The sequence below is a fragment of the Euphorbia lathyris genome, chromosome 6 (genome assembly GCF_963576675.1).
Source record: "Euphorbia lathyris chromosome 6, ddEupLath1.1, whole genome shotgun sequence".
NCBI lineage: Eukaryota > Viridiplantae > Streptophyta > Magnoliopsida > Malpighiales > Euphorbiaceae > Euphorbia > Euphorbia lathyris.
In genome coordinates, this window is record NC_088915.1 from 35,588,677 (window position 1) to 35,614,179 (window position 25,503).

General features: G+C 36.8%; 2 protein-coding genes across 2 annotated transcripts; both read right to left on the reverse strand.

The window, feature by feature from the left end:
- Window positions 1–2,066: 2,066 nt before the first annotated feature.
- Window positions 2,067–4,720, reverse strand: LOC136233146 (probable sugar phosphate/phosphate translocator At3g11320). Its single transcript, XM_066022736.1, has 4 exons — window positions 3,935–4,720; window positions 3,094–3,197; window positions 2,781–3,009; window positions 2,067–2,425 (listed from the first exon to the last, which is right to left on the reverse strand). Exons 1-4 carry the CDS (start codon window positions 4,364–4,366, stop codon window positions 2,279–2,281), a joined length of 912 nt encoding a protein of 303 aa, XP_065878808.1. The 5' UTR covers window positions 4,367–4,720; the 3' UTR covers window positions 2,067–2,278.
- Window positions 4,721–5,397: 677 nt separating this feature from the next.
- Window positions 5,398–7,583, reverse strand: LOC136231933 (proliferating cell nuclear antigen). The gene is made up of 4 exons (XM_066020960.1): window positions 7,125–7,583; window positions 6,185–6,337; window positions 5,990–6,087; window positions 5,398–5,847 (listed from the first exon to the last, which is right to left on the reverse strand). The coding sequence occupies exons 1-4, from the start codon at window positions 7,441–7,443 to the stop codon at window positions 5,617–5,619; spliced, it is 801 nt and encodes a 266-aa protein (XP_065877032.1). The 5' UTR covers window positions 7,444–7,583; the 3' UTR covers window positions 5,398–5,616.
- Between the last annotated feature and the right edge of the window lie 17,920 nt (window positions 7,584–25,503).

Genomic DNA, 25,503 nt, shown 5'->3' on the forward strand with positions numbered 1-25,503 from the left:
GTAATCAACCACCTTCAGGAAAAATTAATCGTGTTAGGCAGGGAAAAAGACGATTTTGGCTTCGCGAAATGAGGATTAGCGAAGCATGCGAATGTAAATGTGCAGGGAAAAAGATGATTTTACTTCGCGAATCGATGTTTTCACAAAGTATGCGAGGTCTGAAACGTGACGATCTATGTCGCATATCGATGCTTTCGCGAAGTCTGCGAGTGAAATCATGAACTTTTCTACTCGCAGACTTCGCGAATTAATCGATTCGCGAAGTAGATCCACACGTTTTAGGCTCTTTCTCTTCGCAGATCGTCACGAAATCATCGGCTACGCGAAGTGATTTCATGGAAAAACGCAGAAGAAACCGCAGATATTTACATTTTTCGTGCCTTTCACCCTTAAAAGCGACAATAATAATATGATAAATTGAGAAAAACGATGGAAATAACGTAGAATAACCATTTCTTTGATGGTAACAAGAAGAAAGAAACCAAGTAACGAGCAGGAACAAGAAGATGAAGAACCATGGCTTCGTTTTCTAGGATTATGAAGTTGTAGAATCAAGAGATGAAAAGAGGAAAAAGAGAAATACATTTTGATTTGAAGAAATGATGCAAAATTTCGTGCAATTCAAAGGAAAATAGGAAGATCAAAAATTTTGGAATCATTAATGGAGGAGCCAACAACCGTTTCGCGCACCCAAGGAGAAGATGGGAGAGAACGTTCACGTAGGGAGAAAGTGGGAAGGTTAGGGGTATTATGGAAAAATAACACAAAATCAGTCTAGATATGTAGTAGGTTAAATAAATAAGTTAAATATGTAAATGGGTCTTCCATTCCATTTGACCCATTTTTGTAATTTACCCTTTTATTTTCAGAGACTTTTTTTGGGGGAACAACAAAATGTACATGGGAAAACAACATACATTTAAATCAGTGAGTAGACAAATTTTCGGAGGAAAAAAAAACCTGCTTTGAACTGATAAACTAAGTCTGCCGATTTTACATAATTGGAAGTGAATTATCTCTTTGAACAACTGCAAATAATTGGATCATCCCAAAGAGGATTTATCTTTCAGTTCCCAAAACTTTCACTCTACTTGGGATTCCTTTGTTTATAAGGTAAGTGTTTGTGTTTTATTCCAAATCGGAATAAAACAGTTTATAAAGGTAACTCGCACCTTCTCTTTTATAAATGGAGAGGGAGTCCTACTCCTAATTCTCTTTTGTTGGATTCAACCTCTTTTTTTAAGTTTTGCAGCTTCTATTTAAACCTTTAGAGAGGTTAATGGAGGTGAGAGTTAAAGGAGGTAATGGGAAGGGAAGGGACGTGATGGAAATGAAAGTTAAAAATTAACCTTGTTTGGGAGTTTATAGGATGTAAATGAGGTTAAATGTTTAACCTCGTTTGAGAGTTTAAATATGGAGGGGAAGGGAGGTTAAATTTAATATGCAGAGACAAGAAATTTTAAAAAACTTTACGAAGTAAACATTTAACCCCATTAACCTCCTTTTACTCTCAAAAAAATAACTCACAAACAAAGTTAACTTAATACTTAACCTTCCATTACTCTCATTTACTTCCATTAACCTCCTCCCAAACAAAGGCTAATGCTGTAGGACAGAAACAAAGTGAAAGTGAGCAGCGATGGCACATTTACCCTGTGAATTACTAATCACTGAAATTTTTTAAGGTTTGCCTGTTAAGTATGTGCTGCGTTTCAGATGCCTTTCTAAATCCTGTGTTGATGTTAATGTGCCTCAGGCTGATTTATATATGAGGAAGAAGGTTGGATTTGGGAACAATTTTAGTCTATTCAAGATCCCTTATATCTTACCAGATTTTGTTTCTGGGATATTCAAACAGCACAAATAAGATTCTCCTTAATTTTGAAGATGAGGAAGAATTGGTCTCCTATGATTTTCAAGAGAGAAGTGTCAAATTGTTTGTACTGAAAGTCTTGTGTGGCTTTAGTTGCTATAGTTGAATGATTATAATGTTATTGACAGACAATTCTTTCTCTTTTTACTATTGCTTTCCCCCAAATAAATCAAATAAAAAATGTTCTCATCCATACACAAAATCAGAAATTGAACATCTTAATTAGAAAAGTAATACATGAACAAAATTCTCTGTCAACTCTACAATTGAAAATGTAAAAGAAACAAAGTTTTGCTGCCTTTATTTGATGGTTTTTTAGAATAGCGAATCACTGCTGTTAATTAACCCTGCTCAAAAAATGCTCGCTGCTTCAAACCCAAAAATTGGTTAATCATGTACATTACTTCATTTATACCTTTTCTTGGCTTCATTATAGAGGATCACCCCGGTTACAGTTATTGAGTATCCGAACATCCCTGTCACCGAAACAGGATTCCTGAATATCAAAATTGAAATTACCACCGCAACTGCCCCTTTCGCATTTCCCAGTACCTGCAATCAAATATTCGCCATCACTTTTTTATCCCTATAGAGGAAAAACTTCAGTTTGCTTTTCTCAGCACAAAAGTGACATTAATTTACACTAAGTCAATTTCATTTGCAAGAGTTTTCCTAAATTATTGAAGATAAATTTCGATTTCAGATTCATTCCTTAGGAGATAATGTATTAAAACTAAACAATATCCAACTTACACAACGAATCATGTTTTTCTTTTCGGTAAAATTGCATAAAAGGCTTCTCAAACTCGCATTTAAGCACATAAATCTCTTCAGACTATGCGTTAACGTAACATTTCTCATGCTGCTAGACAAATAAGTGATGGAAATTTTTGAAATTGAAAGGTACCTGGAGCGTTAAGGCACTGGTGTGTTTAGTGACCAAGAAATTGGCCAAATTGACAAAATAAGCTAGAGAAGAATTAAAGACGAGATACACTATGAATCGGGGATCATCTCTAGCAAGGGAAACTGTGATCGCAAGAACTTCACTTTCCATAAAAATTGTAGCAGGAATAAGAAATATAACAGCTACTGGTGCCATATACATTAATAAGTTCATTGAGTGAAGTCTTTCCCTGGTAAATCATCAAAAGAAAAAAATGTTGTAACATTCCTTGAGATTCTGATATGGAATTTAGAATGTAGATATATATTATTACCCTTCAGAAGATAGCAAAATCCCTTGAACGACGGTCTTGAGAGCACGTGCTGCTGTAGCTCCAAAGCACATTATAAATCCAAAGAGATGAAAACTTGGTTCTCCCTTCACTCATTCAATAAGGAATATATGAAATCAGCAATCAATGTAAAGATCTATGAAAATTATTCCCCAACTTCAAATGTGCAGTGCCATAAGAAATCACAAAGAAAGAAGAAAATCCGATAAGAAGAAAATCCGATATGTATATTCTATTCTTTTTTAGTGTAAGTATCCAATATATTAATGATTTCAACAACTTTGATGCTCACAAGCTAACTTCACTAAAAAAAAGTAAGTTGATATTCAAACTTCATTTTAAGAAAAATTCACCTTTTATCCTAAATTCTAAAGAACAGCCACTCAATAACATAAAGATTGTAACATCATTGCTCCAATAACATATAAATGTTCATTTGGTTATCTTTTTTGGCTCTCTTTTTTTTTTTTACATCACACCCAGTAGAGTAAAAGTGTTTGGTTAGGATTGGAAAGCAATGGCTAATCAGAGTAAACATAAAACCATTGGCGAAACCAGAACCTCGGATGGGCGCATCTTAAATAAGGGTTTTAAAGGTCCAAAATTGACAGGTTTAACTCCACTACTTTTTTACCGGAACACCCCTCTTTCTATCCATCAGTCCCTAACAGGGTACTTGAAAATTATTTTGTACCAAATTCCAATTACTAGTAGGGGTTTCTACAGCAGCTACCCTTTAATTCCGCAGCTAAAAAAAAAAAAAAAACAGTAAACAAGAAGAGCTGAAGCAAAGAAATGTGAGGAAGAGAAAGAAAGTAGTTACCCCACTGGCAATGATAACACCAGCAACAACTGGAATAAGAGTGACATAAGTGACCCAGCTCTCCTTCTTCAATGTCATGAAATAAGCAAAAACAGCAGTAAAAAAAGGAGTAGTAGCCCCAATAGCCTGATTGAACGACACCGGAAGGTACTTAAGAGAAATATTTCCAGTAACAACAGATAAACAAAAGATAATTCCAAGTGCAGAAATCTTCAAGAACTGCGTTCTTGTCCTTATTGTCTGCAAAGGCACAATCTTTAGCCATGAAATAGAAATGTAACTCAGCATTGAACAAGACAACATATGACAAAAGGTCAGAAATATTGGGTACTTGAACCCATAGTTGCTAAGCAAATACTTGTTCAATATAATTACTCCAATATTTGAGGAGTACCATGATGCTATTAACCCGATCGTGAACAATCGACTCATTTTATACCCTTTTTTGGATCTGAAGGAGAGAGAGATGGGTCTTATTTCCTCATTTACATGGGCAACACAGGTTGAAGAAGAAACCTAGAATGAGAATAACGATAATTTTCACTTCATGTTATGAGATTTTTATGGTGTTGTTGGGAGATCAAATACGATGTCGATAATAATAAGTTGGAAGATTTGGAGCAGGTAAGTTCGGAGAAAGAGTTTCTGTTATTTTTGGGCCTTTTTTATTTAATTTTTGGAAATTGGTAACGGGCTGTTATGTTGCCGTTTTATGCATTTTCACTTGGGGATTACAATTTTTTTTTGGACGTATAATCATTGCGCTGTGCTACAGAATTGGAAGAGTGCTGACTATCGAACTGCGATTTTCTGATGAATTGAATTGGGGATAATAGCTTAAATGATAGTAGTTGATAAGTATTTTCCTAATTAACTTTTATTAATTTATTATACAGTCTTGCCAAAGAAAATAGGCGAACCTGTATACATTATATATCATAATGAACCTATGTCACAACATGAGAACGAACGACAGACGTGGGGAACACTAGGCAGAGCATAGAATATGCGAAAATAATTATATACTAACAGAAATTAGTTGAAGTTATTAAGCTCTCAATCAAGGCCTAATAATCATGGGGAGATTACATAAATTTTGCAATGCAGGCGCTTAATTCAACTGCAAATAGGAGTTTTGTCGACCAGGTATGATAATAAAGCTAACTGCAGAAAATTCGATAACGTAAGGAGCTGAAAATATGACATCTATGCTTTAGCACTAGATGTTTAAATTATCAAATAAACATAAGAAATTCAGAAATTCTAATGTATCTGCTGCAACAAACCTTACCAATGAAAAAAAAAAAACATAAGATTGTCACTTCTCATTGGTAATCATAATGGAATTTTTCAAGCTCTAGGGCCCCAATGATAAACCAGAAATACGAACCTGGTCAATGCCTTCTTGGCTCACAGCTTAGAAGGCCAACTTGACAACTGAGCTTCAATAGTGAGAGAGTATAAACAAGAACCACAGCAAAAATAAGAATTTATCCATAGAAGTGCACATATAAAGGTAAGTTCTAATAGCACTGAAGAAAGAAACTTCAAGAATTCTACAAAGTACTGGATGCTTAGTTGACTACACGAGCATAGCTGAAAATAAGAAACATCCTATACTATACTCATCTTTTCATACTAATGGCACAGAAAACGATATGATCTCCAATTGAAGGTTACATTCAAACTTGAGGTTTAGTCTCATCTTCCTCCTCTTCAATCTTTGGAGCCAAGTAGAATCTGACATAACCCATCTCAGCAATCTTGTACTCAACCACAACAGGCAGCTCTGAAGATAAGCTGATTGTAACTGTGCTTGACAATGGAGTTGCCTTGGTGAAAGAGTTCATGTACCTCAGTGCAAATGTCAATGATACAGGCTCATTCATCTCTACAACTGTTGCTTCTTCTGGCTGTAAATTTAAATAGTGCATATCAGCCAAAGACTTAAAATAGAACATACATTCCCAAAAGATGCACTATCAATAACACTATTTCTCAGTTTGGCTAGCTCTAGAGGTATATGTTAAAAAATAATATATCACATGAGAATACCTTGTCTACTGTGGTATTCTGCCTGACCACAATATTTGCAGCCCCAATATCACCTCTTGTGGAGAATTTGACTCCTTCCTTTGTCACAGAGATCACAACTACAAATATACATAACAACCACGTATCAGAATGTGAAACAGATATGCCCAAATGTACAGAACCATGGTTCTTGATAATAAATGAATCTTGAAATACCTGTATCGCCAATAGTTGCAAGATCCCTGCAAATTTTTGCAAACTCGGCTGATGGCATCCGCACAATAGCATGATACTCTGCCTCAGGAATTCCCAGATGCTCACTATCAATGTCCATTAGCTTCATCTCAAAATCAGATATTTTATCTTGTGCTGTGATAAAGATTGATAGCAAGAAAACAAAACCAATATCAGTTATACCAGGATTGAACAATTATACGCTCTTACTCCCATATTTCAGCAAGAAACAGTTTAATCAGTCATTTATGAATAATCATTGAATTAAAGAAGAAATGCTTCAACTAAAAAACAGTGAATACATAATACCCCTTGAACAATTTGCAATTAACAGAAAGAAATAACAGAAATGGGAAGGAAAAATCAACAAGATTCAATTATCTCAACTCAAAAGTGTGGTTCTGTAGAAGCTATTTACACTAATAGCTATCGTTGATATTACTAATTGAAATAACTATAGAAATCAACTCAATTTAATACATATTATCCAAATCAATTTTTATCAAATTGAATTCCCTAGAAATCAATAACACAATCAAACAATTATGCGCTCTTACTGCCATATTTTCAGCAAGAAACAGTTTCTTAAGCCATTTATACATAATCATTGAATTAAAGAAGAAAAGCTTCAACTAAAAAAATTCCCCTTAAACAATTTGCAATTAACTGAAAGAAGTAACTGAAATGGGAATGGAAGAATCAACAAGATTCAATTATCTCAACTCAAAAGTGTGGTTCTGTAGAAGCTATTTATACTAGGCTAAGTACCAATTTACAACTCAGTGTGACTAACTAGGTATAACTGTTTGACCAATACTCCATTATATTCAAAACACCACAAATTGGCAATAATATTTCTAGCACGCCCTACACGCCCCACAATATTCCAGCAAAAGAGGAAATGTTTAAAGAAAAAACATACTTGGACTTTCAAACATGAAAGTGACGGTGTCGCTTCCATCGTCCGCTTTGATGGTGATAATGTCATCATTACCGGAGCACTTCAACATCTTGGAGACGTTATTGAGATTCATGCCCATTGAGATGTTACGGTCGCAGCGATAGTGTTCAAAACCCTCGGATCTGAGAAGGAGAGCCACTAGAGCAACATGGCTGGAATCCATGGCCTGGAGAGAGAATCCAGTGGATGAGCAGTCGAAATTGGCATCAGTAACCAGGTCCTTAATAGACTCTAGCACCTTCTTGAGGACTGAACCTTGAACCAATCGTAGTTCCAGCATCTTGCTTTCTTCTTTTCTCTTCTTCTTCTTCTTCTTCGTCTCGGGTTAGGGCTAGGTTTTCGTATTTGTTCTGAAAATGCGAGGGAAATGGTGGGGGTTTTGGGGGTGAGAAATGGGTTTAAAAAGGGGGGAAGCTGGGATTGGCGGGATATAGGAAGAATTAGGTTTTGTTCCCGCCAGGATAGATAAGTTTAGGAGGGAAAACTTGTATACATCCGTTTTTATGATATTATCCTACACATGTAATTAAGGTCCTTCATAACGTTGAGAATTTTAAATCATTGGCTTGCTTGATACGTATGAAAGGGGGTTAAATGGTTAATCAACTTTCATAATTATCTTAAAATAATCACTCAATTTTAATATCATAATAAAATGGGAAAATTACAAAACTAGGTCAAATGGGAGGCCCATTTACATATTTAACCCATTTACTCAACCTATTACATATCTAGACTCATTTTGTGTGACTTTCCAAAAATACCCCCAATATTTACGCGCGGCTCGCCCCATCCCGTCTGACTTCGCATATTCCATACTATGCGAAGTCTGCGAAGTAAATGTTTGGGTTTGCTTGATGAATTTAGTTCGCATATGCGAAGCCTGGATGTGTTTTGAAGCTAATTCGCGAAGTAGTATATAACAAAAAAGGGCAAACAACAACGGATTCTAACATTCAAATCATAACATTATCAAAATTTACAAAAAGATTGCCACAATAACAACATTCAAATCATAATATTATCAAAATTTACAACAAGATTGCCACAATAACTAATCCGGTACCAATTTTGAAACGAAAATTACTCATCCGCTTTAAAATTGGCACCGGATTAAGTTAGGTCCACTTTGAAGATTGGCACCATAGGATGGACATGTCCCATGGTGCACCCCGAGATTGACACAATCTCTCCTAACGAATCATTTCAAGAGTGAATGTGTCAATCTTGGGGAGAGAAACCGATAGAGTGAGGGGAAGTGGGAAGGGTAGGGGTATTACGGGAAAGTCACACAAAATGAGTCTAGATATGTAATAGGTTGAGTAAATGGGTTAAATATGTAAATGGGCCTCCCATTTGACATAGTTTTATAATTTTCCCTAATAAAATTATCCAACTTTAAATTTTATTTTCAATTAGGTCATTTCGACGATTTCAGACATCGGAATGATGAATGACTAACACGGCATCATGTGCCATGTGATTGTCACGTGTCATGTGATTTTTATTAAAAAGAACTAAATTTGTTTTAACTTTAACTTTATCCAATTGTCTAACCACAATTAAAATAAAATTCATCAATTAATGTAACTTAAATTTTCTAGCCCTAACATTCTCAAAAAAATCAAACCCTTCATCTTCTTCCATTCCTCGCCTTCAACAACTGCTTTCCGTCAGTCGGGATTTCCATCATTCAAGTTTTTGCATCTTATTCCATTTCCAAACGCGCACCTCTTCTGATTTGTAATTTTATTACTTCTCTGAACAATCTCATTCCACCAATTAAGTTCGGTTTCCAAATTTAAAGAAAATAAAGTCCTTTATTAATTTAAGAGAAACGATGGAAAACAGTGGAATTCTTTTAACTGGTATGTGATTGTTTAAATATGTTTTGTTTATTAATAGAATGTGTCAACTCATGCTTTTGAATCAATGAAATTCTTTAAATATGTTTCTTTATTATATAGCATTAAACTATTATATAAATTGTTTAAATATGATTTGTTTGTTTTTCTTTTGGGAAAAGAATATGATTTGTTTGTTAAAATATATAATTATGAAGTTTATGTATAAGGAATTTAAGCTTTTAAAATCCATAATTATGTTGTTTCTGACATGTTCTGCCTCATTTTTTTTTTTTCCAATCTAATTAAAGTTCAAGTTCCTATCCAAGTCCAAGTATATGACCGAAATGGGGAATGCAAGAAGACCTGAAAGTGAGGGTATTACTGTTGGTGTCAAAAAAGATGATGGTGGACTTGTGAATGATGACTATGATATTCCATACGGGGATGACAACTATAACGAAATGGTACAATAAATAGCAAAGAAGAAGAATGATAGAGATGGACGTGAATTGCAACCACATCAACCGGAAGACCATGCTAATTAGATAAATCAAAGGGAAGAGACATGTAGTTTTTTATGACGTTTCTGATGGAGTTACGAATCATGCACCATCTGATGAGTTGCACGCTAGATCATATTCAGATGAAGAACGGAGGCCTAAGTTCAGGGAGTTGAACATACAACGAGACTATTATGATCTGTCATTTAAATTGGGTAGGTTGTTTAGTAATTGTAAGGAATTCAAAACTGTTGTCAAGAATTGGTCAATAAAAAAAGATTTCAGCTTCTGGTTAAAACCAATTGATATAGGATAAATGGATTGAGGCCTGAACATAGGCCCCATTGAATCAATCCCATGGGTCTGAACCAAAGGCATATATCAATGCTAGTTAAAGGAGCTGATTTAGGCGGTTAACTAGAAAACTTCAATAGGAAGTCATCTTGTTTCACATATGGACCAATGGGAGCTTCAGACCTCAAAGGTACGCTCCTATTCCCTAGACCACGCTAGATATTACGGAGTGACATAAGAGGAAAGGAGTCTGAAGCCAATCAGCGGTCTACACGTGGAAAGGCACTTGGCCGAACCCAATCAGAAACTGACACATGTAAAGTACATTGCACTTTAGGTATGCGATAATCTATAAATAGCCTTGGAAACTGAGCTCCATGTACGTTCACTATTCATAATCTCTCATTAAGTGCTTTCAAGTTATTACTTACTTCTAAGTATCTTACTGGCTTAAGCATTAGCTAGGGGACGTCGGACTCTAACGCCCCCTGATTGTTTGTTGTTGATTCAGGTCATCGGAAGACATATCAGAAAGTGTATGTAGTATTTAAGACATCAATTGGTGCAGAAAGCATTCGTGAAAATGGCTCATTTACACAGTTTTGTAGTTCAACCAGTTTCCGAACAAACTGCAGATATTCCAAGTACATCGATTGCACCTAATCGTGGCCTGGTGGATTATAGCAATAATCCATTGGAACCGTTACACATTTCTCCAGCTCTAAATCAAAGGATTGATGCTTGTTTGGGATCCTTAGACCATGAACAACATTGATTTATAAATGGCCTTGCAAAGTATTTGATATATAACATCAGATCTGTCCAGGAATCCATGAACATTCTCAGAGTGGAGCATCAAACTCAGATGGAAGTCATGCAAAATGAGTCGGATGAGGCAATGGAGGCTAGTAGGTATAGAGATGAACATGGATCAACAACTTTTTCTACGGGACATCACAGTGTATGGACTTGTCCGAGGAAAAGAGGATTCTCGAAGGAATCTCAACATGAAGTGATCCGTGGAAGATCAAAGGAAATATATGCCAGTCTTTCATACTGAGGCGATATCGGTTACCTTCCCCTATCAAGCAGATTCCAAAACCTGAAGGTTCAAGATCTCCAAAGCGACGTATAGGCATTCATCATGATTCTACTGAATGATTGATTTGTCATTACAAAGCACATAGAAAAAGACTAGAGGTTTCCAGATCTTCGGGTCGAAGAAACCAAAGGTAAAAGCCAAATCTGAAGGTGGAAGTGGGAAGTTCCTTAAAGGAAGAAGTTTATAATCTCATCATAAAGGAGCTTCAGCACGCCATGAAGGATGAAGGGTTAGAATCAAGAATGCCAGAGGCTACTGATGTGGATACTCCTCTTAGCCCATAAATTATAAGTCAACATATGCCAAGAGGATTCAAATATCCACTTCTCAAAGATTATAACGGTATGACTGGCCCTACTTTTCATGTAATTTTTTTTCTCAGGGCTCTTAGACTATAACAGTATGACTGACCCTACTGATAACGGTAAGCAAATTGATCGCAAATCATTTCGATCATATTATAAAAACCTGCATATCAAGCTTCATTTCACTTCGATTGCTCATCAACAAACAAATGGTCTAATACTCTTTTTATTAACAAAGTCATCAAAAAGCTTCTATTTAGTTATAGATTTTTATACAAGTAAGTGTGGCAAGGCTTCCCTTTAGTTATAGATTTTTCATCTTGCTTCCCTTTAGTTATAGATTTTTCATCTTTCTACTTGATGGTTTTTTATTTGATGGTTTAATACTCTTTTTATTAACAGAGTCACCAAAAAGTTGCACCTTTTAGAAAAAGAAGTTTATGGTACTTCGAAGAATTCATTATGATTTATGGCAAAGATCGAGTAACAGGAAAAGATGCTCAAGGAATTGAAGATGTGCTTGAGGAGATCCATGGGGATGGTAACAAAGATGAAGGGTACATTTCATTAATGGTGTACAACCTTTACCTAATTTCACACTTTGGTGTACAACCTTCAATTTGTCTAACTAATATGTATGAACTTATAGGTGACCTCCCACTATGGTGTATAATATGTAAAAATGATGGGTCAACGGAAAGTCAACACACCACATCAGCCGTTTGACTGGTCAAAAAGTAAAAAATTAATGCTTCACATATATAATTACTAAAATAACCTAAATGATTACCCCATATCTTATTCTCTCTCCTTTTTATCCTATTATCTCTCCTCTTCCATTGTCTTCTTTTCTTCACGAATGATTTTGCGCAGGCCACCGTCTTCCACATGTGGACTACCTTTGTTGAGCACTGTAAAGATCTTCGCTGACACCTAATCAAATGATTCCTCTTTCCAGTAGTGCTTGAACCTCTAAGTTTCTTCTTACAATGCTAGATTTCACCATCAATACATCCATTGCGTGATAATACATCTGTAATTCAAAGCAAATTTTGGGGAAATTTTAAAAAAATAAAAATTAAAACAAAGATTGTAAAACAAAAAAAATCAGTAATTCAACAGTAAACAAACAAAGTGACAACAAATCACAGAAAGATTACGAGAAATGGTGTAACCTGTAACAGTATTGCATTTGCAGAAAAATACAGAAGGCAAAAACTGAAATAAATATATTTAATGTAGAGATAAAAACCACCCACTAGATTGGAGGGTGCCTAAGAAGGGGAGATGGCAGGGATAGAGCCATAAGTGACGAAGGTAGTCCGCATGTGGAAGACGGTGGCCTGCGCTTTACAGTTCTCAACGTGGAATTGAATAGATAAATTAGAAAGCACGCACAAATTTCTCTTCCATTGAGAAATTAAAAATCATATTCAAATTAACATTCCATTTCTTCTGTTCTTCATCTTTCACGCGCAAAGAGTTTAAGTTCTTGTTTTTTTTTCTTTTTTTTTTGTGTTTCAGGCAATACGTTAATCTTTTCTCAAATTTCTTATTTCACAGTTATATTCGAGTTTTATTTGCTTGGCTTCAATCATCATCTGCTTGATTTCTCTGGTGTTAAAACTCAATGTGATTGTTGCTTCAATTAATTTCAGATGAAAGAAAACACTTATTCAGATTTGTTCTTCAATTTGATTGCACAGTTTGTAATGCCAGAAATAGAGAAGGTTAGAAAGAGAGAAAAAATTAAGAAATGGGAGAGAGAGAAAGAAATGAAGAAGATGATGATATAATGGTAATTGAATATAAGGTGGGTTCCACAATTTGTAAAGAATGAGTTGAAAAAAGATGACATGGCAGGTATGACCGATTTGACAGGTCATTATTAAACATGAGTCTATTTTTGGTCTAATGAAGAGACAAGATCTAAGCAGGAAGAAGATGGGTAAACATACACCATATTAGGAGGTCACCTTTAAGGTCGTACATATTAGTGAGACAAAATGAAGGTTGTACACCAAAGTGTGAAATGAAATAAAAGTTATACATCATTAATGAAATTTACCCCAAATATGAATGTGAAGCTGGAAGTACACATGAGTATGAAGTTGAAAGTACACATGAACATGCTATACGAACTAATGGAGGCAGTATTATGGTTGATGATGTTTCATCAAAGAAAATGAAGGTAAATAGTACTTCAATAGAGTCATCAACATTTGAATCGATGTTGAATGTTGCTAAAATGTTGGGCAACGATATGAAAGAAATTGGCAAGGAAATTAGTAGAAGTATTGGAGTTGAGTTGACAATTCAACAAAAAGCAGAAGAGTTGTTCGGGGTGCTAAATGAGGTTGAAGGGTTAACTATGAAAGATAAGTCTTATGCTTTGAGGAAGATTCCAAATCACCCTGCATAAATGTTTGTTTTCTTTAGTCTTCCAATAGACTTCAGATCTGAATGGGTGAAAGATTTTGTCGCTAACACTACTTGAATGTCAGGTACTCTGTTTATGCCTTATAATCTCTTATTTGTCCATGACACTTGTTGTAATTAGTATATGTGCATCTTTGGATCATATAAAAATATGCTTTGGTCAGCCAAATGTTATTAAATGGTTTTATGTTTGGTTATAAGTAGAAATTTCATGTTTTGTGCATTATCAATTCTTTTGTTTTTGAATTTTTTAGTTGAGACTTTAGAGTTAATTTTTTTATGTATTTATTTTATTGAAATCATTAGTAATTAGTCTACAATATTGATGCAGCTATAGAAATATGGCATGCTGTCTCTTTTTACTGAGTTTGTCTTCTAGGCGAGATCATCTTGATGTGACAGACTTTTATTACTATTGCTACAATGATGTATTACAACTGTGGAACAGTTTTTGTTATATTTGTTAGATTACATGCTCTTTGAATTACTTTGAAATAATGATTGTGGTACTTCTACTTATATAAAGTGGTGCAATTAGAGAAATATTTTTTGTTTTTGTTATTTTTCGGGTTTTTACTTATATGAACATGGATAATTATTTGGGTTAATTACAAAAAACTACCATGTGGTTTCGCCGATTTGCGATGTGGTACCTGTGGTATTTTTTTGTTACAAACAGGTACTCGTGGTTGACACCGTTACCAAAATCGCGGAAACAGCAGAATTTCCGTCAGGGGCGATGACGTGGCCGAGGGTATTTGTGTCATTAAGAAAAATTGAAAATATAAAAGGGCATAAATCGAAATTAAAAACCCCATTAAACACCTGTCCTTTGATATTCTAACTCCTCTTCATCTTCTCTACAAAACCAGCTAACATTACGAACTCCAGCCCTAGTACAAACATGAATGACAACAAATTATTGAAGTAAATTACTATACGCGAGTAGTAGAGCATCAAGTGAGAGGATTTACACCGTAATTTCGTGTTAAAGGGCATGGTTCTTACCTCGTTCCTGCATCGCAAGTAGGGAAGTTGAGGGGTCTTGATTGAGTTGACGTGCTAGACAAGGTAAATTCTTCCTTCTATAACTTATCGTTCTTGCTTTTATTGTTCGATTTAGGGTTTTCGTCTGTGTTGGATGATAAAATTATCATATTTTTTTAGTTGTTGAGCAGCTTTTTTTGTTCTTTCCATTCCTTTTTAGTTGATTGCATGTCGTTGATGCAAGTTGTGATTTATGTTTTTGTATGCTTAGTACGATTACTGAATGTGTGTACGTATTATTGGTTTTAGGTTATGGCTGAATTTATAACCCTGGTACTTCATTATGGGGGGAAATGGTCATCGTATGATGATTCCATGGAGTATGTTGGAGGGGATGTGGCAGAGGTTGATGTGGATAAAGATTTGTTGTCCTTTTTTCAGCTTTTAGGGTATTACAGGGACTTGGTATTAAAATGAGAATACAGTTTCAAATGGTATCAGGAGCATGCCTAGGGAGATTGTGGTGTTCAAGTACATATACTATAGGCTGACTGCACAAAAGCAAGGGTACTTCGCAGGCCTTAGACCATTGATTTGCTTGGACGGTTGCCACTTAAAGAGTTGTATGGGAGGCCACATACTATCTGCAATTGCAATGGATGGAAATGAAAACATGTTCCCTCTTGCAATTGATGTGGTTGACTGAGAGTGCAAGGAATCATGGTCATGGTTTTTACAAGCTTTACAAGATGATTTTGGGAATGTGGCAAAAACTGGGTGGGTGTTTATGTCTAATCAGCAAAAGGTTAGTTCACTTGATTACTGTCATTGTTTGTGTGAGGAGTTGGTTTTTTATTACTGTTATTGTTTGTGATAGTTGGTTTTTGTTTGTGATAGTTGGTTTTTGTTTGTGATAGTTGGTTTTTGTTGTTTGTGATAGTTGGTTTTGTGATTTGTGATTACTGCTATATACTTGTAGGGACTTTTTGAAGCATTCAAAGAGCTTATGCCAAATGTGGAGCATAGGTTCTGCCTTAAACATATGTATGAAAACATGAAATTGCGCTTCAAAGGGCTTGAATACAAAGATATGCTATGGGTGGTTGCAGGGGCTGGCACAGTTAAGCTGTGGGAATATCACATGAAGAAGCTGAAAGACTATGATGAGAATGCGTATAACTGGGTAATGGGACATGATCCAAAAAACGTGGGCTAGATGCCATTTCAGCACAAGGACCAAGTCTGATATCCTTCAAAACAACATGGCTGAATCATTCAATTCATTTATCAAAGGAGCTAGGTGTTTGCCAATAGTCTCATGTTTGGAAACTATTAGGAAAGCATATATGAAGAGACATTACATCAAATTGTGTGGAATGCTGAAATATAAAGGGGACATTTGTCCAAAATATCAAGAGCATTTGGAGAAACTGAAAGTTGCAAGTAGGAATTGCTTCTGCACTGCTGCTGGGGATAAACTGTATGAGGTGACCACTTTTGATAGGACAGTTGCTGTTGATCTGAATCTTCGTACGTGTACTTGTAGAAGATGGGAATTATCTGGTATTCCGTGTCAGCATGCTATTGCTGCCATTTACATGCACAGGGAGCAACCAGAAAAATATGTTGACAAATATTTTTTGAAGTCAACATATATAGCAGTGTACAATCATCCATTCAGGCCAGTCCCATCACATGAAGAATGGGATAGGACCAATTACCCTGATATCCATCCATGGATAGTTCAAAAACCACATGACAGGCCAAGAAAGAGAAGAATTAGAGGGGTTAATGAGCCAAGAAATCCATTTAAGGTGTCTAGGGCTGGAGGTGTTGTTAAGTGTGGTAAATGCAACCAAATTGGCCACAATGCTAGAGGTTGTAAAGCAGGGGTAACTGGTGAGAGTCCATGGCAGAGAAGGATGCGAAGAGAAAATGCTAGAAGAACTGGAGCACAGGTAATTGTTGTATTATGGTTTCTTATGCTTCCCAATTCAAATTGTGTATTGACTTATCTGCATTGGTTGTTACAGTTGAGTCCAGATAGGAGTGGCAGAAAGAGGATGGCACAGGGTGCAAGTGCTAGTCAACCAACCCCACATCAACATGTGAATTCAGATGCAGGAGCAAGGATTGCTCAAAGTCAACCGACATCAAACATAGGCAGTGGTAGGGGACGTGGTACAAGTAGGGGTCGTGGTAGAGGACGGACAAACCATTTTCAAGATGGTACCACATTAGTGCCTACATATCATTTTAGACCACCAAGAAGTAATGATTCTGAACAAGCAGGTACAAGCAGGCTTATACATTCTAGGAGGACATCATGCCTAGAAGGAATGGCAACAAGATTGGGTGCGGGGGCACCAGTTAATGAGAAGTGACATGTATTTTGTGTCATGTAAATGTTTCACAAGTATTAGGTTGATGTAAATGGTGAACATGTTTTTGTGATTGTGAAGGCTAGGACATGTTTTTGTGAATGTCAAATTTGGACATGTTTTTGTGATTGTCAAATTTTGACATGTTTTTGTGTCATGTATATGGGTAATAGGTTTTTGTGTCCTGCAGAGTTGGACATATTTTTGTGTATTTTGGACAAGATCTTTGTGTATTTATCAGGTCCATGAATGACAAAATGGTTTACACATATTATTGACTTTTTGTATTACATCTGTGGTTTACAGATCTTCTTCAGTTTTACCATTACATCTGTGTCAATTACAGGGCACAAACTAATACATAAACTACTTCACAATTACCACAAACTTATGAGTGACAATTAACTCAAAACGATATTGAAACAACAATTACATCTCTGGTTTATCGTATTGAAACAACAATTGAATTAGCAATTTAAACCAAAAATGATCGAAAAAGCAAGTGACAATTAGCACACAATGAACACAAAAAAACCCATTTTCATTCATTCAATCAACAGTTACATCAAGGCATGATGCCAATCTTGGCTAGCTCATCTTTTTCCCTAACATTTGTGAAACTAAACCACAAGAAAGCAACGAAACACAAGATCACAACTACTACCCAAGCCTTTGAGAAATGGTATTTTGTGTTCTTGTACTGGTCTAACATGCCTTGCAAGTAGACGATTTCTGCATTTTTGCAAGCATTAAGCTCCTCCAACTCCCTATTCTTCTCTGCTAATTTACTAATTTCATTTTGCAGTTCAACCTCACGACCATGGTATTGCTCGATTTCATCCTCGAACTTGTTGATTGTCAGTTTCATCTCTTTCATAACGTCTCTTCCTCTAGCACATACAGGTGGATCAATCCAGTCGAAAAAATGACACGCATCTTCATTGGGGTATCTAGAATAACTTATGTACCTCCGACACATGTTAATCAAAGACCAAGCCGTTCTTCTCCGAGCTCTATGCCCGCAAAAACAGTGAACTCCATTCCAGTACGTGTTTCGTGTGTTTAAGCTAGACGAAGAAGACGATGAGCTCATGGCGATGGCGAAGGCAAATTACCTTGTTTTCCTGCAACTTCCGAGGGTCGATTTTTCTTCCTGCGAACGAAATTGAAGAATTATAGCTGCGATTAACGATTTAGGTTTAAGGATTTTAGGGATTTGCTGGAATCGGGAATTAGGTTTCGAATGAATTTAGGGATTTAATGAATTTGGGGATTTTAATTTCGATTTTTGGTCTTTTATATCGTCAATTTTACTTAATGGCGCAAATACCCTCGGCCACGTCATCGCCCTGACAGAAATTCTGCCGTTTCCGCGATTTTGGTAACGGTGTCAACCACGAGTACCTGTTTGTAACAAAAAATACCACAGGTACCACATCGCAAATCGGCGAAACCACATGGTAGTTTTTTGTAATTAACCCTAATTATTTCACGTTTTTTTTTGTATTTTTACTGTTTTCCACATCTTTTTCCTTTTTCTGTGTTTTTATAATTTTTCCATTTTTTGTGTTTTTACCATGTTTTTGTTTTTTGTTTTTTTTTATTTTTCGTATTTTTTTTTTCATCTTTCACGTTTCACATTTTTCTATTTTTAAAATAATATATATTAAATATTTGAATAATTGAAGGTAATAATTAAAATTTAAAAGAAATAAAAAATTACATGTGAGGGCTATATTGTCTTTTGAAGGAAAAAAATATCTATTCAGTTTTATCTTATTCCACCAACGAAATATAGGAATGGTTATTCTTCAAGAATACATATTTTATTCTTTGCTATTCTATTCCTTTGGAAAGTCATTCTATTTTATTCCATTCCACGAAACAAACGGCAGCTTATAGTTGATTAAAGCAAAAAACCAAAATAAATATAGAAAAATGTATGAATAATAAAACTGGAATCTAAAGAAAAGAGTTAGACAAACTTAAGGTTTGTATTAACAGTCTTCTTAAGACATATTTCATCGCTATTGGCAATCGTCTCACAGGATACAACAGATTACGTAAGCGAATTTTTACCGTGTGTAAATTCGTTATCATCGGAGCAGGAAAGCAAGAACAATGTAAACTTACATAGAGTAGAAAAATTTCAGAGAATATTTTGAATTCAAGTCTGCCAATTTTGACAGCTCTATCCTATGTAAATAGAACTCGAATGGATATGTTTGTGTTATGAGCAAACATGAATGTTCACGAACGAGCACAACTGTTCATGAACATAGATGACTATTCATTAAAGGATGTATCTAATGAAATTTAAAGACAAAAAGCATCCTGAGGACCCTGATCTTTCTTTGTTTGGTGCATTAAGCCATCGATCTTTCATTTAGACACATTGAACCCTTGACCTTTCATTGTTTGGTGCATTAAGGCCCTGTTCTTTTTAACTGAAATTAAATTAAATTAACTGAACTGAACTGAATGCTACTGAACTTAACTTAACTTAATTTAACTTAACTTAACCAAATAATTATAATTATAATAAATTATATATATAATGATATATTTTATATATAAATAATTATAATTATAATAAATAATGATAAATTATAAATTATATATATATATAAAATGATCAGTGTTGTAAAAGTCGTAAGGTGCTAGTCGGACGGACAAGACCTCAAAAGATTAATCGGAGATTAATCGGATATGTATTTTTCTATTTTTTATATTTATAATTAAATAAATATTATATAAATACATTTAATATATAAATTATCACATCTAAAAATAATATTAATAAATATTATATAAATATTATAAATATTTGCTTTAAATAAATAATAAAATATCCATAAATATTCATAAAAAAATGTGTCTACTACCTTCTCCATATTCATCAAATAATTCTTTATTTTCTTCCTCAAAATATTTAATATTCGTAACTTAATATCGTTATAAAAATAAAAAATAAAGTGTCCAAAAAATAAAATAACCTTGATATCCATAAAAGCGCACAAAATAAAATAATACTAACATCCATAAAAGTAGAGTGCGATCGATGAATGAAGAACAAGAAGCAGAGTAGTGTGCGATGATGAAGAAGAAGGAGCAGAGAGGAGTGGTGGCTGCTGCGATTTCTGAAAATGAATTTAGGGCACAACATTAGATGGGTTATGGGTAGTTTAGTTTGAGATTTTTAATTTCCAATATATTGAAATTAGTTTTATTTAGTGCTGTGTAAATTAGTTTTATTTTTTTAGTTGTTGTTGTGATCTTTAATTATTTGTATTATTTATTTTGTAGCAAACTTTTTATAATTTTATGATTTGACCCGATTTGTAGCCGACTAACCCGTTTAACCCGACCTACCCGCTTAACCCGACTTGCCCGCCTTGCCCTGATTTACCCCGACTTGAATCGCCTAGGCGGAAATATATCGGACCCCCGACTTAACCCGCCCAGTTATAAAAAATCGGCCAGTGTTCTGAATTTCGCCGACTAATCGGCGACTTGGCCGACTTTTAGAACACTGATAATGATAAATGATATATTATATATAAAACATTATAATTATAATAAAAAATAATAAATTATATATACAATAAATTATAAATTATATATAAGTAATTATTTTATTTTTTTGGTAAGAAGGGAAGAAAAAAACAAACAAACAAAAACCTAACCCGGGATCAGTCTAGGAAGACTGACCCCAATCCTATCCTCAAGAAGAGAAGGTAACAGAAAAGAAGGAGGAACGGAAAGGGTAGAAACACCTAACATCCCCCCATGCCCAATAGCTGCCAAGCGATCCGCCACGCGGTTTTGCTCCCTATAAATATGGGAGAAGGTAAGAGAATCGAAGGCAGGACGAAGCCTCAAGATGGCTTTAATGAGATTCTAACTCTTAAGACAAACAGCCTATCTATCCGAAATCCTGTTGATAGCCTCCAAATTGTCAGACTCCACCGAAAGTCTTTTAACACCCATGCGAATGGCGAGTTTAATGCCAGACAAGATCCCCCAGAGCTCCGCAGTAAAGGAGGAGCCCGTACCTAAGTTATGGGTAAACCCAGCCAGCCAGGCGCCACCAACATCCCGAAGAACTCCACCAGCAGCAATTCTGCCATTACTAAGGCAGGAGCCATCCGTATTCAACTTGACAACCCCTTCCCTGGGCTTCCTCCAACCAACTAACTAGACCTCTTTAACCGGGGAGGGGTGAACCAGGGGCTCTCCTTCAAAACTCTTTGTAATAACAGAGAGTTTTTTCGAGAAGTAAAACCGGAGGTCAGGAATAAAGACGGCCTTCTCAGCAAATAACTCTTCATTCCTCCATGTCCACATTTGGTGACAAATAATAGCGAAGAGAATAGCCCCGTGCTCCATACTGGCCAACAAATTCCCATTAACGCCTTCAGAGAACCAGTCAATATCAGAGAACCCCATAAAGGAAGGAAGGATGTGGTGAGGAAGGACCCCTTTCCAAACCTTTCTACTATTCGGACAATCCCTCAAAGCATGGCACAAGGTTTCCACATGGCCGCTGCATCTGCTACAGGCACCAGATACAGCCAAGTGCCTTCTGTGTCTATCTGCATTCGTGAGGAGCCTGTCTTTGACTCCCAGCCATAGGAAACTCCTAATGTGGTAGGGGACTTTGAGGGCCCAAATGGACTTCCAAATTTCCAAGGGAGGATCAGCCCTATTAGGGGTAAAAGCTTCATAGGCCGATTTGCAAGAATAAGAACCATTATTAGTCAAGGCCCAGCAGTGTCTGTCCTTATCCTCCTCCTGATTACTAATATTAAGGAGGGTCTCCAGGCTAAGAAAGGAGTCGAACTTAGACCAGATCCAGTCTCCCTCCGAGTCCACCACATCAGCAATTCTCCAGGAGAGGAGATCATTCGGCGGAGGGGTGATGCACACCTCAATCAACGGTTTGTCACCAATCCAGGTGTCATACCAGAAACTAATGGATCTCCCATTACCCACCTCCAAGCCAATCCTCGTATAGAACTCAGCAAAAACAGCACTAAGCCCTTTCCAGAGGAAGGAACAGCTGACAACCCTCTCCTTCGGGCCACCAAAGATTCTATCTTTCCTATACTTGCCGCACAGAAGACGAACCCAAAGGGAGGAGGGGGATTGCCACATTCTCCAAAGAAGCTTCATTAATAGGACTTTATTATTGTCCTTAGCTTGCCTTATACCAAGACCCCCCCTGCTCTTAGGCTGGCAGGCTTCCTTCCAAGGGACCAGGTGAATCTTCCTCCCATCCCCAGACTCTCCCCACAGAAAACGCCGATTAATTTTATCAAGGTCGTTGAGGACCGGCTCAGGGAGCTTACAGGCTTGCATGATGTGATTTGGAGCAGCGCAGTTGATAGACTGGATTAAAGTAAGACGACCTGCAAGGGAAAGAGAATTAGCTTTCCAGCTAGCACACAAACCGTTAGATTTGTCCAAAATGTCTTTAAAAGAGGCTTTGGACACCCTGTCACTATGAAGAGGGACCCCAAGGTATTTCCCAAACGATTGAGTCAGGGGAATGCCAGACATCTCACTCAGTCTTCTACACAAGCTATTATCCATATTCTTGGAACAAAGCATACGGGATTTATGGATGTTAATCTTCTGGCCAGAAGCCTCACAAAAGCAATCGAGGATATCCATCACAGCCTTAATTTGTTCCTCATTACCCTCCACAAAAAGCATGACATCATCAGCAAAGAGTAAATGGGTAACAGGGGGGCAATGTCTGTTGATGGAAACAGGGTGGAGAGTCCCTTTGCTCACCGCCTCTTGGATCAGGTGAGACAATATTTATATGGCAATAACAAAAAGGAAGGGGCTCATAGGATCCCCTTGACGAATACCCCTGGATGGAGAGAACTCATCCGACATATCCCCATTGATCATAACCTGGAAAATAGGAGAGGAGATACACTTTCCAATCAAATTCCTCCAGTTCTCCGGGATACCAGCTTTGGCTAAACTATCCAGAAGAAAGCTCCAGTTCAACCTATCATAGGCTTTCTCCAGATCCAGCTTGAGAGCCACGATCCCTTTCTTGCCTTTCTTAATCTTCATAGAATGGACAACCTCCTGGACAATAACAACGTTATCCATCAATTGTCTTCCAGGAACAAAGCTCCCTTGATTTTGGCTGATAATATCCGGAAGGATCTTCCGGATTCTATTAGCCACAATCTTAGTAATAGCTTTATACAAGACATTACAAAGACTGATGGGTCTCATCTGGAGAAAGGAAGAAGGCTTGGCAACCTTAGGAATCAAGACAATGAGGGTTTTATTAACCAAACTGATATCGTTCGAACCACCAAAGACACCTAACACAAAGCTGTATATACCCTCTTTAACAGTGTCCCAGTGTTTATGATAGAAACTAGTGGGGATACCATCAATACTAGGAGCCTTAGTGGAACCGATGCTGGAGAAGGCCAAATCAATCTCTTTAAGCTCAATGGGATGGAAAGCATTATTAATAGCATCCTCCCCCAAACGAGGAAAGGAAATGCCAGAGTGGGCACTCTCTAGGTCCACAGCTTCCTCTCTGAACAGGTCCTTGTAGAAATCAAGGGATATATAAGTAATTATAATTATAATAAATAATGATGAATTATATAAAAATTATAATAAATAATAATATATTATATATAAATAATTATAATTATAATAAATAATGATGAATTATATATAAATAATATTAAATTATAAATTATATATTAATTATAATAAATAATAATACATTATTTATTTATTTTTTTTGGTAAGAAAGGAAAGGAAAAAACAAAACCAACAAAAAACCTACACCGGGATCAGTCTAGGAAGGCTGACTCCAATCCTATCATCTAGGAGAGAAGGCAAAAGAAAAGAAGGAGGAACAGATAGGGTAGAAACACCTAACATTCTCCCATGCCCAGCAGCTGCTAAGCGATCCGCCACGCGGTTTTGCTCCCTAAAAATATGGGAGAAATTAAGATACTCAAAGGCAGGACGAAGCCTCAAAATAGCTTTGATGAGATTCTGGCTCTTCAGACAAACAACCTGGCTATCTGAAATCCTGTTAATAGCCTCCAGATTATCAGATTCCACCGAGAGCTTTTTAACACCCATGCGAATGGCGAGTTTAATACCTGACAAGATACCCCAGAGCTCCGCAGAAAAGGAGGAGCCTGTCCCCAAGTTATGGGTAAACCCCGCCATCCAATTGCCACCAGCATCCCGAAGAACTCCTCCAGCAGCAATTCTGCCGTTGCTAAGGCAGGAGCCATCAGTATTCAACTTAGCAAACCCTTCTCTAGGCTTACTCCAGCCAACTAGCAGGATCTCTTTATCCGGGGAGGGGCGAACAAGGGAATCTCTTTCAAAGCTTTTAGTAATAACAAAGAGCTTCTTCGAGAAGAAAAACAGTAAATCAGGAATAAGGACAGCCTTACCCGCAAATAATTCTTCATTCCTCCACTTCCAGATTTGGTGACAAGTAATAGCAAAGAGGATGGCACCGTGCTCCATGTTGGCCAGCAAGTTCCCCTTGGCTCATTGAGAGAACCAGTCCCCTTCAGAAAAGGCCATGAAGGAAGGGAGGATGTGATGAGGGAGGATCCCTTCCCAGATCTTCTTACTATTTGGGCAATCCCTCAAGGCATGGCACAAGGTTTCCACATTGCCTCTGCATCTACTACAGGCACTAGACTCAGTCAAGTGCCTTCTGTGCCTATCCGCATTCGTAAGGAGCCTGTCTTTGATACCCAGCCAAAGGAAGCTCCTGATACGGTAAGGGATCTTGAGGGACCATATGGACTTCCAAATCTCCAAGGGAGGATCAGCCCTATTAGAGGTAAAAGCTTCATAGGCCGATTTACAAGAATAAGTACCATTATTCGTCAAGGCCCAACAATGTCTATCCTTATCCTCCTCTTGATTGCTAATCTTCATTCCTCTAATGTTAAGAAGGGTCTCTAGACTAAAGAAAGAGTCGAACTTTGACCAGATCCAGTCTCCCTCCGAGTCCACCACATCAGCAATTTTCCAGGAAAGGAGATCAGCCGACGGAGGGGCATTACACACATCAATCAGCGGTTTATCACCAATCCAGGTGTCATACCAGAAGCTAATAGATCTACCATTACCCACCTCCAGGCCAATCCCCGTACAGAATTCAGCAAACACGGCACTGAGCCCTTTCCAGAGGAAGGAACAGCTAACAACCCTCTCCTTCGGGCCACCAAAGATTCTATCTTTCCGATACTTCCCGCACAAGAGACGGACCCAAAGAGAGGAGGGGCATTGCCACATTCTCCAAAGAAGTTTCATTAACAGGACTTTATTATTGTCCTTTGCCTGCCTAATACCAAGACCCCCTGTTTTTAGGCTGGCAAGCTTCCTTCCATGGGACCAGGTGAACCTTTCTCCCATCTCCAGACTCACCCCATAGGAAACGCCGATTTATCTTATCTAG